Here is a 16,577-nt window from a genome sequence, read left to right as displayed (position 1 = left end):
TAGCATGGTGCGGGTGACAGTTTCTTTTTTTTTTTCAATTTGTTTTTATTTGTAGTGTATAGTGGGACAGCTGAAATACTAAGTTATAATTTGTAAATCGCGGCAACTTTCAAGAGTGAAACGAAAAATTAAGCAACTGTCAACCGCACCATGCTGCAGGGCACATTGTATAGAATATAGATCCATACCAATACTTCGAAATAGTTAAAAAATAACTCGGAATATATAAAATTAAATATATATTCGTTTCCGTTTATATAGGTAATTTGTATAAATATGCAAAATGTCCATCCAATCATCATATAAAAAAAACAATCAAACGTTAGAATACCATTGAAATGTGTCAGTGTCAGTATCACTAAAACTGTCAAGCTGTCAACCGATTTCGTAATAATTGACCTTGAGTCCTAATTCCTATCCTATGTTAATTGTATCAGTATTTTATTCTTTTTACTGAGAATAGTAAAAATTAGTATGAATAACATAAAAGGACAAATAAATATATTAAATATCAGGATAATGAATTTTTTGTTCTGGTTAGAGTTTGGAAATTCTATACAGCCTCATACAGAGAGGCCAAAAAACAAATCGCTGTCTAATCTAAGTGTTTTTAAATTAATCAAAGTGAAAAAGAAACATTAGCCTAAACAATATAACACCTAAATGTAAGTATTTTAAATGTCCCATAATAGGAGGACCACAAGCGTCTAAGTACTAACTTAATATCCAATTAATTAAACATTGTAGTGAGAAGTGATTCTACATAAGTTACTGAAATTGCTATAGGTACAGACTACTTAAATTAATTTCTCTACTACAAACCTATAAAGAAAGTGGCAAAACATTAACGTGTTGTTATCATACATACTTGACTTATTTACATTCATTATTGATAAATGAATTGCAAATTCACCTTTATTAAACAATTATTTTTCAGGTATTAACATGACGATAAATAGTCACAGCAGCCTGGCTTCAAGATATTCACCCGTTGAACAGAGATTGAGTGTCCTAAATACTTTGCCACATCCAGGGCTGCCACTTCATTCTCACACATCCTTGCCAAGCCCAAGACATGAGCCCATTGCTGGACCATCAGGGCTGCCACCTGTTCAACAAGTACCATTAGTAAGAAAAATCTTAATTTAATAAATATTCAAACCAAAAAGGCCTTACAACTCTTCATATGAGTTTTATATTTATATTTTTCATTAAATGAATGTGATTATGGTATTATAATTGTGGTATAAGTACAATCAAAATATTTAATTTAGTTCAAATTCAATTTGTAAAAAATATTTGAATATATTCAGAAGTATATTTGTATAGTTAATAAATTTATTGTTATGGCATATGTCAAAACTTAAGGTAAATTTTAAATACATAACTTTTTACTATTATGATCATTATTATTTACTTTATTGCACAATATTAGAACAAGTTATACATTATATTAAACAAACTATTTGCAAAATATATTTTTAAATGTTGTCTTAAAAATCATGAAAAATAAAAATATAAATAAAGATATGTCACACACAGAATTTTGAAAAACCTTGTAGAATTAATATTAATTACAATAAAATAAATTCCAGTCATTGAAGAAAGAAATAGATTGGGACCGAAGTAATGAAGACAAGGGCGGTGGAGAACCTTCAGCTTCAGATTATCGACTGCAGCATGAATCGGTAGGTTATTTTGCTATTCTTTTCTAACCTTAAACATCATAATGAACACATAATATGTCAAACCTCCAACTCTTTTATGGTTCCTATGATGATTAAGATTTGAGTTTTATGGTTGTGGTAGTAATTTGTATATAGTTGTGTAAAAATATAGGCTTCTTTTCTTATCTATTTATTTTCCTTTTACTTTTTAATTCCATAAAACCTGCAGCAAATATTTTCTAAACTATAATTTTAGTTGATATTTGTAGCATCACTGCATGATAGCTGAGCAAAGCCCAAATTCTAAATTTAAAGAGATCTCATGCTTGATTAGTCTTTGATCACATAAAGTCTCAAATATGTTTTTTGTTAATTTTTTCTTAATGTTAACAAATAGTTTATTTATATATTATTGTCAAAGTTCCATTAGAAGCAAACAAAAAATTAATGTTTGTTTATGGCTAAAAAGGTTTAAACTCTTTGGCTAAATGAGGTTTGTGGTGGCCTTATAATTTACACACGTATTTTGAGGCAGGCTAACATGAATTTGTTTATTGAATAATCAGATTTTGCTTGAAGCAATTTTGGGCAACATTTAAAATTTACGAAAATCATTAAACTTTACATATCATTTCTTCGGCTTATTACTGTGAATAAGTAGATATGTGTTAATTATTTTTGTAATAATTGCATGCTTACTGTGCTGCGCTATTTAAACATGGAATACTATGCCTTGCTGTCAAGAAGTTGACCTTCATTTTGTTGGCCATCATTTTTATATTCATTCGTTTTGTTTTGGATTTATATATTTTGGGCAACTTTTTTATTTAAATTTGGCCATTTATTGCATACCGTTATTGCGAATCCGAGCGTTGTGCGCGCGCGCGTTGCTTACAACAAGGCATTACGCGTCCGGCTACCGGGTTCACTCCTGCACATTTTTGGGCAAAAATGAGCGTCAACTTCTTATTTAGATAGTGAAATAATAAAGAGACTGCATCTCGAATTAGAATGTAGTGGTAGAGATATTGCACATGTTTGGTCCATACAACGAAACAAGAGACAAAGAAGTTGATGTTCTTTTTGTCGTTGCAGGAGTATGAGGGGCCCGGTAGGGGGAGAATTGAGGAGGGAGAGAGGGCTTATCCGTGCATACATTGCGGCGCTGCCTTCCCACACCAGAGCAAATTGACCCGCCACATACTGACTACGCACACGTTAGACACGTTAAAATACCGGGACGCCATTTTGGGCCGGCCGTTGGGGCTGCCCATGATAGGACAGTTTAGTGAACCGACGTATTTGAGCATGCCGACTGAAGAAACACCCATTGATCTGGATATAGGACCCGTGGAACCTGGAAACGTGGTCCTGTGCAAGTTTTGCGGCAAAAGTTTTCCCGACGTGTCGTCACTTATAGCACATCTACCCGTACATACAGGAGATCGGCCATTTAAATGTGAATTTTGTGGCAAGGCGTTTAAATTAAGGCATCATATGAAGGACCATTGTCGAGTGCACACAGGTAAGTTTGCTACCTATATTAGTCTGTTTACGACGTTCATTCTAGTTTTATAGCTGTGTTCGATTTTCAGGAGAGCGTCCGTTTCGATGCGTTCTGTGCGGTAAAACGTTCTCGCGGTCCACAATATTGAAGGCGCACGAAAAGACTCATTATCCAAAGTACGCTAGAAAGTTTCTGTCGCCGAGTCCCGTCGACACGGAAGAGGAGAGCCCACATCAATGAGTATGACACCGACGAGTGTGCAAATTTAGTTAATATTCGAGGTATAGTGAAAGTTGGATATATCGAGGACAATATATTGTAAGTAAATAAGAATGTGATTTAAACGCCGCAACTGTGATCTGAATGATATAAATAATATTTGATATTACACTTATAGATAAAATTAACACAAATTTTCCGTTCTTCTCGTAAAATCTTAAATGATTTCCGTTCGCTTTATAGATATTTTGACTATTAGGTGCTTTCTTTACGCCTTATATAGAAACTGGTAACTGATTTACAGTCCCTTAGATGGCATAGCCAAAGTTAGGTAGTAAAGTAATAATTTAAAGTGAAACTATATCATATTCGCCAATTTCTTTGCTTGTTTTTCATAAAATTTAAGATTATATTTTGAAATAGTTTTGTTGTTATGATAAATTATAAAAAAAATAATGTGTGTAAATGATTGTTTGAAAATAATAGGGACTTGCGTTGTTACAGTCAGTAGTACTAACCAGATTTAATTGATTAAACCAAATTAAAGATTGATTGCGAGTGCTTTAATAATCTTAGAGATATGAAAATGCACTCACTATAGTATAGATTAAATAGGGATTTGAAGTTTATAAATTTCTATGTCTTGACGCACGCTCCCCAGAGGTAATTCAAAAGCAATACTAAGACATATAAAATGTAAATATATATAGTTTGATACATATAATCGGATTTTTAGGAAATTTATTACTATTGATAAGTTATGAGAATATGCTTCAGTAGTTTAACTTGGGGAGATTTTTGGATGTGTGATCATGGGAATCAAAGCTTTAAGCACCATTTCAGTTCAACCCGAATGCTACGCCTTTTGCTTCATGACATCTATTCAGACTACAAAATGAAATAGGAAATTAAGAAGTACTTGGAAAATTAGGCTCACGACGTATCTTACAACCACAAATACGCAAATTCGGTAAATTGCAATATATCTAAATAGTAGTTTTTCATGAAAATTTTCCATTTTCACACATTTAGCGATACAGTGTTAATTGCTGACTATGGCCATTATATTATACTACGGCCATTGAAAATTTTATGATGATATAAAAATCTACATTTATGGTATGGCAACACTAACATATTGGCGTTATCAGAGAGTGTTTTAAATAGTTACATGGAGGTCAAAAGGCGTAGCTTCCATCAATAAACTTAATTCTATTTTCATACAGGATAAACGTCTTATAATTATTTTTGTAGAATGTTTCAAATGTCGTAGTTAGTAAATGGTTTGTGGTATATAGGATATAGTGCAAACTCACTCATACATCTAATCGTACGCATTTGAAACTCTTCACAATAGCTGTGTTCAAGGAAATAAACAGAGTCTAATACAGGGATATTTTACGGATTATATTCGTTTCATAATATATAAATACCAGAATTATTTTTTTGCACAAACCATAGCTGTAAATGTTGTTGATTACTCCTGTAAAATAGTCCTCATTTGATTCGATCAATTCACTGTAATACTCATAAAGCTTTGATTTTATATGTTAAATCTGCTTCATCACGACGAAATCTTGAAGAAAATATTTATTCAGTTGTTTTATGAATGGGTTATGCCCTAGAAAGTCTAATTTGACGTCTCTTACGTCAAAGTAACATAAGAAATATGGCTGTCACGTGACAAGCGTGTGCCTGTCATCTACATAAATTTGTCATATCAGATCACGTCTATGGTTTTTAATCTGTGGGTCGATATTTTTCTTTTTTATTCATCATTTATATAGACAAATTTAAGACGTTGTCGTGATACAGCACACAATTTGCGAGAGTTTTTTTGGACCACCAAATTATTTCCCGGTACTCTAGTTAATGGACGCATCTAATAAGGAATGCCTATGTATGATCTACAATTTTAGATAAACATATCATTTACATCTGATTATAAAGTAGAGATAAAAAATTATTAGGATACTGAATTTTTAAATTATATCGTTATTTCCTTTCGGATATAAGCATTTTAATCTTTTAGGGTAGATTAGGACATTGAAAGTATTATGATTATTTAAGTAAAGGTCTGTGATATATATTAAAGTAGGAAACATAATATCTGGGAGTTTCATTGTGATCTCAGGAAGTAGTTATTTTCGGTGCCAGCTAACACATACAAAGAGCGAGGCAGAAACCTAATAAACCTCGCACATCTTGAAACTTGCCTAAGATATGTCGTATACATGAAATTTAACAATTCTTCATAATAGCAAAGTTTTGTCTTCTGCTTTATGAACCTCCCCTTTAACTTATCGTCGGAACTACTTTGATACTCGGATCTCATTTAAAAGTTAACTGAGACAACTATTTAGAGAGTAAGTGAAAGAACGTACCTACAGAAACCGTTATCTTATACTTTTCATAAAAATGTACTTAAATCGAAATTTGTAGCGTCTCTTAATCTTTTTAGAAGTGCAATTTTTATTAGGTGTGTTATTAACTAGAGTACCGTGCCGATGCCAGACTTCATGGCTATTGTGTAATAGCAAAAATGTCCACGATAATATTTGATTATAATCTGTGCTACGTACTTTTTTGAATTTCGAACAAACTATTTTACGTGGCCATGAAGTTTCGGTTTATAATATTTTACGTTCATGGGAAAGATTTGAAAGTATGGAAGATATTGCTAATAGTAGTGTAGGAAATTCTTCCAGCACATGGTAAGGATATTTAAGTATAGTTATACCTGCGCAGTGGTTAAATTGTTTCAGAAATTTGGTTTATGTAGTTGACTAGGGCGTTAGTTGACATTACATGTTGACCACATAAACATTCCATACATAGGTACATTATAAGTGCTAAAATTTACTTTGCATATACTGTGAAAGCCTTAGATTGTTAAAGTTTTTGCATTAGATATTCAAAAGTTAAAGTAAATTTTGACACTTTTACCTTTCGTTACGTAGCAATGTTTAGGTATCGATAATTTCATGTAATATTTTAGAGTCTAAAATTGTATGAAATAGTGTTTTGTTTTTGGATTGCTATTCAAATTCACAGTTGAATGCTTATTTATTTATAGATATAGATATTGGTAGAAGCTCTAATTTCCGGAGTTGTTTTCCCTTTCACGAGTTAACTTGGGTTTATTACTGATCTTTGTTAGTTGCTTTTTAGTAATCTATCCTCTAGATTTATTCTGCTATCGATATTTATATTCACTGTCTGCGTTTTCGTTAGTAAAATCTATGATGTCGTTTTATTAGTACATTCATCTATGTTGACTCGTGTAAGGACGGTAAAAGATGATGACGTAAATACATATAAGTATATATTTATTAATTAAGACACACATAATGTTGCGATTTGAAAAGCTGCACTGTAATTTTTTTTCAGAGTCGAATGTTACCATGCAAAATAATAATGTAAACCTTTATTAATGTTCCTCTTCTTATTTTAAGAAAGATTGAATATTTACAATTTACAAATATTAGCGTTATGAGAAAATACACTTGCCGTGTTAATATCGAGGTAGATTATAATAGAATGCAGTTTAAAATACTATTTTGTTTCCTGCCAGAGGCACTATTTATTGAATAATATATTGTTATATAATTCTATGTATTTATTGTGTAAATAGGTTACGCAGTTTGTTGTATGTGAGAAATAGACACATCTAAGTGCAGTTATTCAAATTTTAACATTTATCAAAAGCTACATAAGAAAATTCACACGCAGTTAGCACAAATATTATTATATATTTATTATGATGGAGTTACACAAGTAAAAACTTATGCACGGAGTAACGTGTTGTTAAATCGAACATCAGATTCGTTTAAGTATATGAATTGTGACCACAGTTTTATATTTAGAGTGCCTCTTGCCTATTTAAGACTTTGATATAAAGGCTGCGAATCACGGAATAGTGTAGGTATAAATCTTAGAAGAAATGTACAAATTTTATTGTGAAAATTGTAAGTTGCGTTATGATATGCAACTTGCATGTATGTCAATTGTCAAAATTATGAAATGACGTTTGTGTTTGAATTAAACCTCCGTAGATAGCGCATTCCAATCTTTCAAATTAATTAACTTGATTACCGATTTGTTTTGATGACCAATTAGAGAAATAGATTTTTTTATATATTTTTCTAAACAAATTCTTTAAGTGGCATACCTAAATATAGAACTTATTGCAATTTTTTTCTAAGTTCCTGTAGTTGTATTAATTATTGTATATTGGTACAATTTGTTTATTGATAATTTGTTTATGCTAATTTATTTAGATTTAGTGACTATTAATTATAATTTAATTTTCGCCATAAAATCTACAGCTATTTTAACCGATTTTGACTTTAGAAACAGTTTTTTCTATTCACGCACCAGTTTTGTACAATTTGTCTTATATAGTCGCAGTTTATGTACAGAATGAGTGCTTAACTAAAATGAAGTTACACGCAACTTATTGCGTATTGTTTTCTTTAATTCAAATTATTAAAAAGTCATGTTCATTATATATTTCAGCACAAGAGCAAATAACTATAAGTCATTTTGATTATTATAACGTACAATAATTATTGTTGTCAGATAGAAAAATCTAAGACATTTTCCCCTTAAACTGTTTCATTTTACGATCATGTTGATGTTTTAGATTAGATAAATCTGTTTTGCCTTAACATTTTAAATTAATAGTTCATATGTTGTGAGAAGTATGGTTTTGTTGAAAGTTAACAGTATATCGGAACCGTCAAGGATTGTAACGTTTTGTCAATTCTCTAACAGTACATAGACCTGTCACTGTTGATCATTGTAACTTTGAAACAAATATAAGCATATCATAGCTGTAATAATACAATTTTGACAAATAAAAGCTCTACAATCATTATGTGATATTTTTATTTTGAATATCCGTTTCCTACTGCAATCCTTAAAATGGGTACGTAAGTATGTTTATTCTTTCACCTAAACGCTTTAGAAGTATCTTCACTTATTGTTTAATTGTCGAATTTCAGATGTGTTTGGACATGTCATGCGGTGCGCCTGGCATCCCAAGTCCGATCCCACCGCGGAGCCCTACCGCCATCCCGCTGTGGTCGCCACTGCTCGCGTTACAGGCTTGCCGAATCAGAAGGTATCTTAGCGATGATTGCATGACTTATCAAAATCGCCATCTTCTTCACTCTGAACGGCGTAGGTGCGGCGTTTGCCTCGCATCCTTCCCTTCAGCTTGGTTATTGGAAAGACACGCTGCACTTCAACATGCTTCGCAAACAGCTTGTGAAGATAAGCCATTCGTTTGTGAACAGTGTGGACAAAGTTACCGGTATAGATCCGCTTATGTCAAGCATCGTGAACAAAATCACCGAGCGAGACTGCCGGCGGATAAGTTATTTACATGTGATGTCTGCGGCATGCAATTTAGATACCTAAAATCTTTCAAAAAACATCGTCTCAATCACACCTTAGAAAGGCTTCACACTAAGAACACTGATCCTCCAGAAGAACCAGTGTCTAGCACCAATGAAGTCTTAATAGGACAATGTGGGGAAATGGATTTATCTCTCAAGAAGAGAAACAGAAATGAATCCACAAAAAGCCCGCCAATTGAAGTTATAGGTGATGCGGAACAAGATAGCACCGTAGATTCTAATGGCGCCACTGATTCAATCGTTACCGTCGATGACTCCACTGACTGTCGAAACTCCAGTGCTGAAAGTGAAACTAGGAGAGATGAGGATGCCGCCCCCGAAGAAAGAAAACGGGTTCCCGTTTCGTTCGCCAGCATCAGCTCTATGGCAGACAGCTCTGAAAGCGAATCGAGAGGTGACGTTAGCAAAATTGAGACATCCAGTGCACATTCAGGTATCCTTGGATTTTTGCAAAACGACGACAGACAAAGAGATAGGGAGAGGAGATTCGCGTGCCCCTTTTGTGGCAAATGCGTTAGGTCAAAAGAGAACTTGAAATTGCACGTTCGAAAGCACACCGGGGAGCGTCCGTTTGTGTGTCTATTTTGTGGAAGGGCTTTTGGTGGGAAGAGCGATTTGACACGTCACCTGCGCATACACACGGGTGAGCGCCCTTATCACTGCGAAGCGTGCGGTAAGTGCTTTGCGCGAGCCGACTATCTCTCGAAGCACCTCACCACACACGTCCACAACGCACGTTGATCGATCGCGCCGTCCTTATTCAATCTTTTCATACCTCTATAGTTAACGACCGAGTCAAACAGAAAATAGGAATATTTTTTAAAACGTTTTTAACCTTCATAAAAATATATCTTAACAGGTCTAATTAGATTTTACATGACTGTTTTCGTTTCGGACTTCTATTTATAGTTTAATAGATAATTTTCGATATTTATTCTATACATAATAAATGGGATAATATTTATAATTATTGCTAAGGCAAATGAATAATATTTTATATGTTTTGTTAACGTCACACTACATAACTGGAACGCAATAATATGGCTTTTAGTTCGTATCCGATTTCAATTCATGGTATTTAAATATTTCGCATACCGTTTAGAAGCAATACTAAGGTTCTTGATGTAATCGAAAATTTCAGGGAATCATTACAATTTTGTAACGTGTAAAATACGTTTATGCCATATAATATTAAATCAAAAATATTGATAGAAAACAAATCTATGGGAATTAGCAAAATGTAGTCGTGACGAATAGGTAAGTAGGAGAATGCAAAAGCTGTGATTTCATATGATTAAGACCAGTCAACAAGTTTTAGAACATCGAAATGTTTTATGTAAGTAAATTAATATTAACGTTTTCATATTAAATATAGATTTAAGAAATCTCTCTGTGCCAAAATATGTACCTCATATAAGTAAACAATGAAGTAGATAAAATAATTATTTATTGCTTAAATACGTTTTTGAACTCAACTGTCGAGTGCAATTTTGACAATCTGACCATCATTTATATAATCTTATTTAACCGTGTAGTTACAATTATAACCGAAATGCCTACTACTTTTAAATAAATTATTTTCTTCGTTCGGTAACTAAAAATACTCGCCCGCAAATAAATTATATTTTAAGATTACACTTACTGCCAATATTGTGATATTATTTATACAAATAAATCTTTTGTATGAATCATGCTTTTATCAAAACTATTATCCGTGAATATTTATTTAAAAACAATAAATGTTATATATCAATTTCTGCCGATAGAGATAAGTATGTTGTTTTTCATGTTATGTGCCTAATAGCATAAGAATTTTAATTTCATTTCTACCAGAAATGTTTCCAATGTAGACCGGAAATGATTATTCATTTAGAATTGTCCTATATTATTCAATTTGGCTGCGTATATTTGTAAAACTGATGTTCTAAATTCTAAATTCTAGACAAAGACAAAATTCTAGATTCTAAATTCAAAACAGTGTTTCCAAATTTGAAAAGTTAGGCCTGGCTACAGTCCGAAAGTCTGACTTCACAAATGCTTCTTTAAAATACAGTTCTTTAAGATCTTATCTTTTTGTTTTCGTACGTCGTCCTAGTGGGATACAGGCAGTCAATTACTAGACTCATGGCGGTAAATATTTGCATTATTTCAGGTGCAATCCGCAATAAAGCATGTGAAAGTTTTTACGTCGATTTTACAAACCAAGCCAACTTAGTATAAAAACTGTCAATTACATTAATAAGAGAATTAATATAGATCTATAGAATGCGGGCTAGTATTTTTTAAATATTATTGTCAGGAATAGTTTATAGAGGCGTTTTGACGTAAACCTCAACAATGGCCTTCATAATATTGTTTAGTAAAATACAAATATAATAATTATCCAATAAATGTCAGTATAATAGTTTAGTTAATCTAGTTCATTTACATGGTTTGTTTTAAATGGAATTTCCGAACACAATATTTTTATGAAGTAGAAAACGCCAGAGGGATGTAATGTTAAGTAATTAAGTAATCGAATCTATAGCGTAAACGAAAAGCAATACTCTGATTTTATTTTTATTATGGAAATACTCGAAAGTAAACTATGAGAAACAATATATTTCGGGTTAGGATCGATATAGCTTGATAAAGTCGCAGGAACACCCCTTGAAACGTGTCATCGAAAACATAAAATTGTGTATATGTAGATATTTACCCATTTATAAATTATTAAGTATTCAAAATTGATGTTGACTGTTTTTATAATTATATCAGTGGTAGTTACTTGATGTTGTGGTGTAAATTAGTGTCTTATCTTAGTGGGCAAAGACTTCTCGTAGGTATACTGTTGGTTGGTTTGGGCCGCTATCACTATAAACTGCAATAACTTCAATGACAGTTCACTGTCCTTAATAACGTAACCTGTACCAATTTGAGATTGGCAACGGGAACGTAAAAAGAATCTGTATTTGTATGAAAAATCTTACGCGTAATACTATGACTTTTATACAGATATTTCACGCAATTCTAAAATGTCGAAGTGATTTAGAAACAGGCCACTGTTTACCAGAAACTTCTAGCTACCTTCGAGTTGTTTTTGCTCTTTTAGTATTTAATCGGTGTGGTCTCTTCTTTACATAAATTTATTCGTGTATAACATTTAAGAACTATCGTGTATTATTTTTATTCGAATTCTAAAGAATATTTGAGCACAGCAAATGTAAATATGTGCTACCAGGTCAAATGTGATAAATTAGACTTTAAGAGATGTGCGGACTATAGGTCGAGGATTTCACTCAATTGTAACGAAATATTTGATCTCTAAATATTTTGTTACGTTACGAAATTCAAGATTTATATTCCTTTTAATATATTACGTAGACCGCATTGTCTATAGACTCTAATTTTTAGCGATTTGGTGAAGAATATTCATCTTTTTTGCTGCAGTGACTGTGAGCTAATGGGCATTATTTGTTGAGTAAATATATTTAATCAACAATGTAAACGTTATGGCGAAAGTCCTCATCAGGTAATTCAAATATTATATAAATAATTTCAAATGGAACGAAAGGAAATGAGAAATGTCAGTTTCTAGATAACCTCAAAAATTTATTAAAACACCCTAACACCTCTTGCGCCACCTTTAAAAACAAGCAAATGATAACAGATAGTTGTTTTCTTTGTGATCCAAAATTAACTAACGAGAAAACATCTTCAGTTGGAAAACGAGCTCCGTCGGTTTCTAGATATTGGGTCGCAATTCTTATTTGACGGAAAGGATTTTTGACACATGACACTACCTACTAAAAAGAAACCTTTTGCCTCATTATGCTTTTGTTATATCATAACATGGTCCTACAATGCTCTCTTTAACTAACCCGATAACATCTATTATTTATAATAACTGACCCAGTGACGGGAAGATTGACATAATATTGGCAGAGAATATTGAGAATTTAGAAAACCGCAAGGTTAAGAAAGGAGTTGGTAACATTCGCGATGCATATTTCTCCGACATGACAGATATTAGTCGATTTGAGAAATATACAAGTACATAAAATCATCAAAGGTGATTTGGTATTTTGTAATATTGTTGTTATAATTGTGATATTACTATAAGTTGAGACCGTGTAGCGTAGTAATGTCAAGTTTGTATTCTTACGTCTTGTCGGTGGCGCTTTAGTGCGAATGTAACATCTATTTGCTGACGTATAGAACTCATTCTTGCAACATTGAATCTCTACTATGTTTGACAAAGTATTAAACGAGCATAGAGTTCCGAGATGCCAAGCTAAAATTTTTCAAGGATTTTGCACTGATATTACGATGACGTTTGACACTTTGTCCAACTGGTAGAAATGCCGAAGTCTCTGCACATAGACAACAACGATTGATTCTAGACTGATTTTCGGGTAGAGGTAACGTAGGCCAGAACGTTCACAGGCAGTAAATATTATTAATTTAAAGCCAAACGCAACTTCAATAGTGTAACATTAAGAGAGTTTATTTAATTTTAAACTTATATCTACAGAACGTTTTATATACCAATCTTAAATTATTTTTCAGATGTATTGATTTTTATACATGTCCATATTTTACAAGGTGAATAGTGGTAAGTGTAGTTACATAGATGGGTCTATTAACCGCGTGGTGCTACATGTGTAATGATATGTGATAGATATTGTTCAGAGACATTTTATTTATCAAGCTTCCATAGATAATGTAACACATAATGTATGACAGCAATAATTTTGTTTAGATAAGAACAGTTATTTTACAATCAACTTCGTTATGTTTAATTTCGTATTGACCAAACAAATTCATCGGTTGCATAGTCTGGCATTGATTGAACTGATTTTGTAATTATTGATGTCGGTAGAAATATTTTGAATTTATCGATCATTAGATATTTGTTTACCAACGTATAAGTTGTACTTGTTAATTGTACAAAAGCAGGCATTATTGTTAATGAGAATCTAATGATTGATAAAAGCCGTGTATATAATAATAGTCGAGACATCGCTAGTTAGATAATATTTATTTGGGTTCGGATAGGAAGGCTCACTGTATAATTTATTATTTGTTGACTTGTTTTATGGCCTTATAAAAATGTAAGTTAGCCGCGTTAACCAAGATCAATCAATATTGTACAATTTCTTAAATAAATCATATTTTTCATGTAAAGATAGTGATAATGACCTCTTTAGTCCTCCAAGGAACAGAAAGAGTTTGTTGACAAGGTTCGTTTTAAACACACTTTTCTATGCGAAAGTTCACCCATCGTATTCCATTAGCTTTTAGTTAGTTTTTTTATTGAGTGTGTTTTGTAGTGAATAAGTATTGCCCGATCCCATAATTTTTTTTAGATTTCTTCAACTGGCAGGTGACAGTCGGAAAGTGTCAATTGACATGCTCTAATATTGTCTATTCCTGTATATATAAGTCCCACCCATGGCACAGGAAAGGTATAAGTCTGACGATGTGTTGTACCTGTATGTGAATCAGCCGGAATTATATTCTAGTTTGACGTATGGCTTTAGTCGTCACGCAAGTCTTTGCTTATAGCATTTGAATATTCGCAATCTTAATAGACTTAGTGCCATGTGATTTGTCTTCCACCATAGTATTCAGGTGACCTAATTAGTTTGCATAATATTTATCAAATTGAGTTGCTTAACGAATACATAATGGATGAACTTTCACTATTTTAACCAACTGGTATAATAGTACATTGTTATATTATATGATATATTTTTTTTACTGGTGTATTTCAGATAATTATTACTGTTAACCAAATAAGCCCGTTTTATAGTTTTAACATGAAGTTATTAACTTTTTATATAGGTATTTAAAGATTTTTATGTTAGTGATACCATCTTTACAATGAAACAGTCCATTAATCTCTTGTCCATTGTCCAAACTTAGAATAGTTTCAATTTTTGTATGTGTATGAAACACCCTCTAAATTAATATTGCTATTGTGTATACTTAATTTAAATATTGATGTGCAAAATTATAGTAAATGTCTTGGATCTCTAAAATTAAAAAAAAGACAAAAACACTTTACAAAATTTCTAAATGTGAAATAAATGTGTGTGTTGTAGTGTTACCATTAGGCATAAAAATTTTGCTAAAAAATATGGCTACTGAAGTGGGCGGGAATGCTCATTTTGAATTTTGTGTATAACTATGATCTCAGTAGAAGCAGCCATATTTTTTAGTGTGTTATATAAATATTTGGCACTTTAAAAAAAGGCACATTTTTCTTATTATTATAATTGAAAAATGGTTTGAAACGTGTTGAAATGGATTTGTTGAGTACATTAATTTCATAATGAAATATATTTGTTTCATTAATAGAAGATCTTTTATTTCATCCACTACCCTTATCTTTTAGTTAGCCGTAATCTAACTCTTAACATAATCATTAAAATTGATGTTTTACTTTTCAATCAAACCTTAAATTCATAACTTTATTGAAATCCACCTGTAAAGACAATTAGTAAGACATTCAAAACTAACTCCAACATTAGTTAGGATTTTTTAAGCGACAAAGGACACCAAAAAATTAGTTATACGTTTGAGTCGTACCTACTCTATAATAAGTAATAAAGAGAATAATTTCTTAATTTTAAATATAGGCTATATTAATAACGAAAATATATAAAAAAAGTCTGTCGTGCGAAGTCGGTACAGGCCGCTTGTAAATATATATGCAGATATGTATGCCATTAAAGTACGACAACCTATTAATATAATCTCGCATACGTATATGCGTATGGGTCGAATATGATCGTGGCGATCGTTTGATATAGAATTTAATAACTTTTATAAATCTTTAAGGAATAAAAATTAAAATAAATCACTGTGAACTTACAAAGTGAACAGTTACAAAAGTTTTGTAAATAGGAAAAGACTTCAGTTAGATACAACATTTTGGCCGTAACGCAGTTAAATGTAAATGAAAAATGTTTCCGGCACGATTGTTTTTAATGCAGGCTTTGATCGTGGCGACCGAATCAAGGAATTCCGTGACGAAAATAAACCTAACACACGATGACGTAGTATATACGCGTTAGAGCGGGACAGAACGCATACTGCATCTCGTCTCTCATCGGTCTGGCGTGATCGGTGACGTAGCGCAGGTGCGTTAGACTGGCAGGAACTCACCTGATGTTAGGTTATAGGTACCGCTGCCCATGGATATTTACAGTTCATCATATTTACAGATGTGCTCGCATGTGCGTTGCAAGCCTTTTAGGAATGGGAACGAGAGTATCTTGAAGGGCCCTCAGTGGATTTGTTTAGAAAATCCTTTCACATAATGGTGGTGCGCCGAAGCAGAACGACCACGGCGAAAGCCGTACCTGTTGACAATCGCTAATCAGCTGGTGGTATTCTAAATACCCCAGCAGCTGGCCTCATAATTGTTTCCATTCTATGACATCCTCTCTGACGTACACGCAAACTCTCGATATCTCATCTACAGCATTTTCTTGAAGATACGAAAAAAATAGCGAGATAAGATATTCTTACGGTCATTCTTAAGCATGAATAGGACTTACTTAGATATAAAACGTAATAATATAATTTAAATAGCCCTCACTGGGTCAGCTGTGACTTTCAGCAGCTCAACCCTATCGTGCGTACGAACACTGGTTTTCTGGAAATCTAATCGACTATACAAACCCGAACTCCTTGCTCATTTATACAAAAAAATCACCGTGAGTAAGCCGGTAACAGAAACCAATAATGGACGTCCTGAGACATGCATAGAAT

General features: G+C 32.6%; 1 protein-coding gene across 4 annotated transcripts in view; it reads left to right on the top strand.

Moving 5' to 3' along the window:
* Window positions 1-15,155, top strand: part of LOC125063734 (protein bric-a-brac 1-like) — a 30,967-nt gene extending 15,812 nt beyond the window's left edge. For 3 of the 4 annotated variants that reach the window (XM_047670318.1, XM_047670317.1, XM_047670315.1), the window contains exons 5-7: window positions 938-1,128; window positions 1,596-1,688; window positions 8,400-15,155. In XM_047670318.1, the coding sequence (XP_047526274.1) occupies window positions 938-1,128; window positions 1,596-1,688; window positions 8,400-9,557 (1,442 nt within the window). In that variant the 3' untranslated portion in view covers window positions 9,558-15,155. Of the gene's footprint in view, window positions 1-937; window positions 1,129-1,595; window positions 1,689-2,762; window positions 3,193-3,262; window positions 8,273-8,399 lie in introns of those variants that run through there. The other variant, XM_047670319.1, reaches the window with a different exon arrangement.
* Window positions 15,156-16,577: the final 1,422 nt, after the last annotated feature.

This window comes from Pieris napi, chromosome 3 (genome assembly GCF_905475465.1).
Source record: "Pieris napi chromosome 3, ilPieNapi1.2, whole genome shotgun sequence".
In the NCBI taxonomy this organism is placed as follows: Eukaryota; Metazoa; Arthropoda; class Insecta; order Lepidoptera; family Pieridae; genus Pieris; species Pieris napi.
Note: the sequence above shows the minus strand (reverse complement) of the source record. Positions and strands in the feature narration are given on the sequence as shown.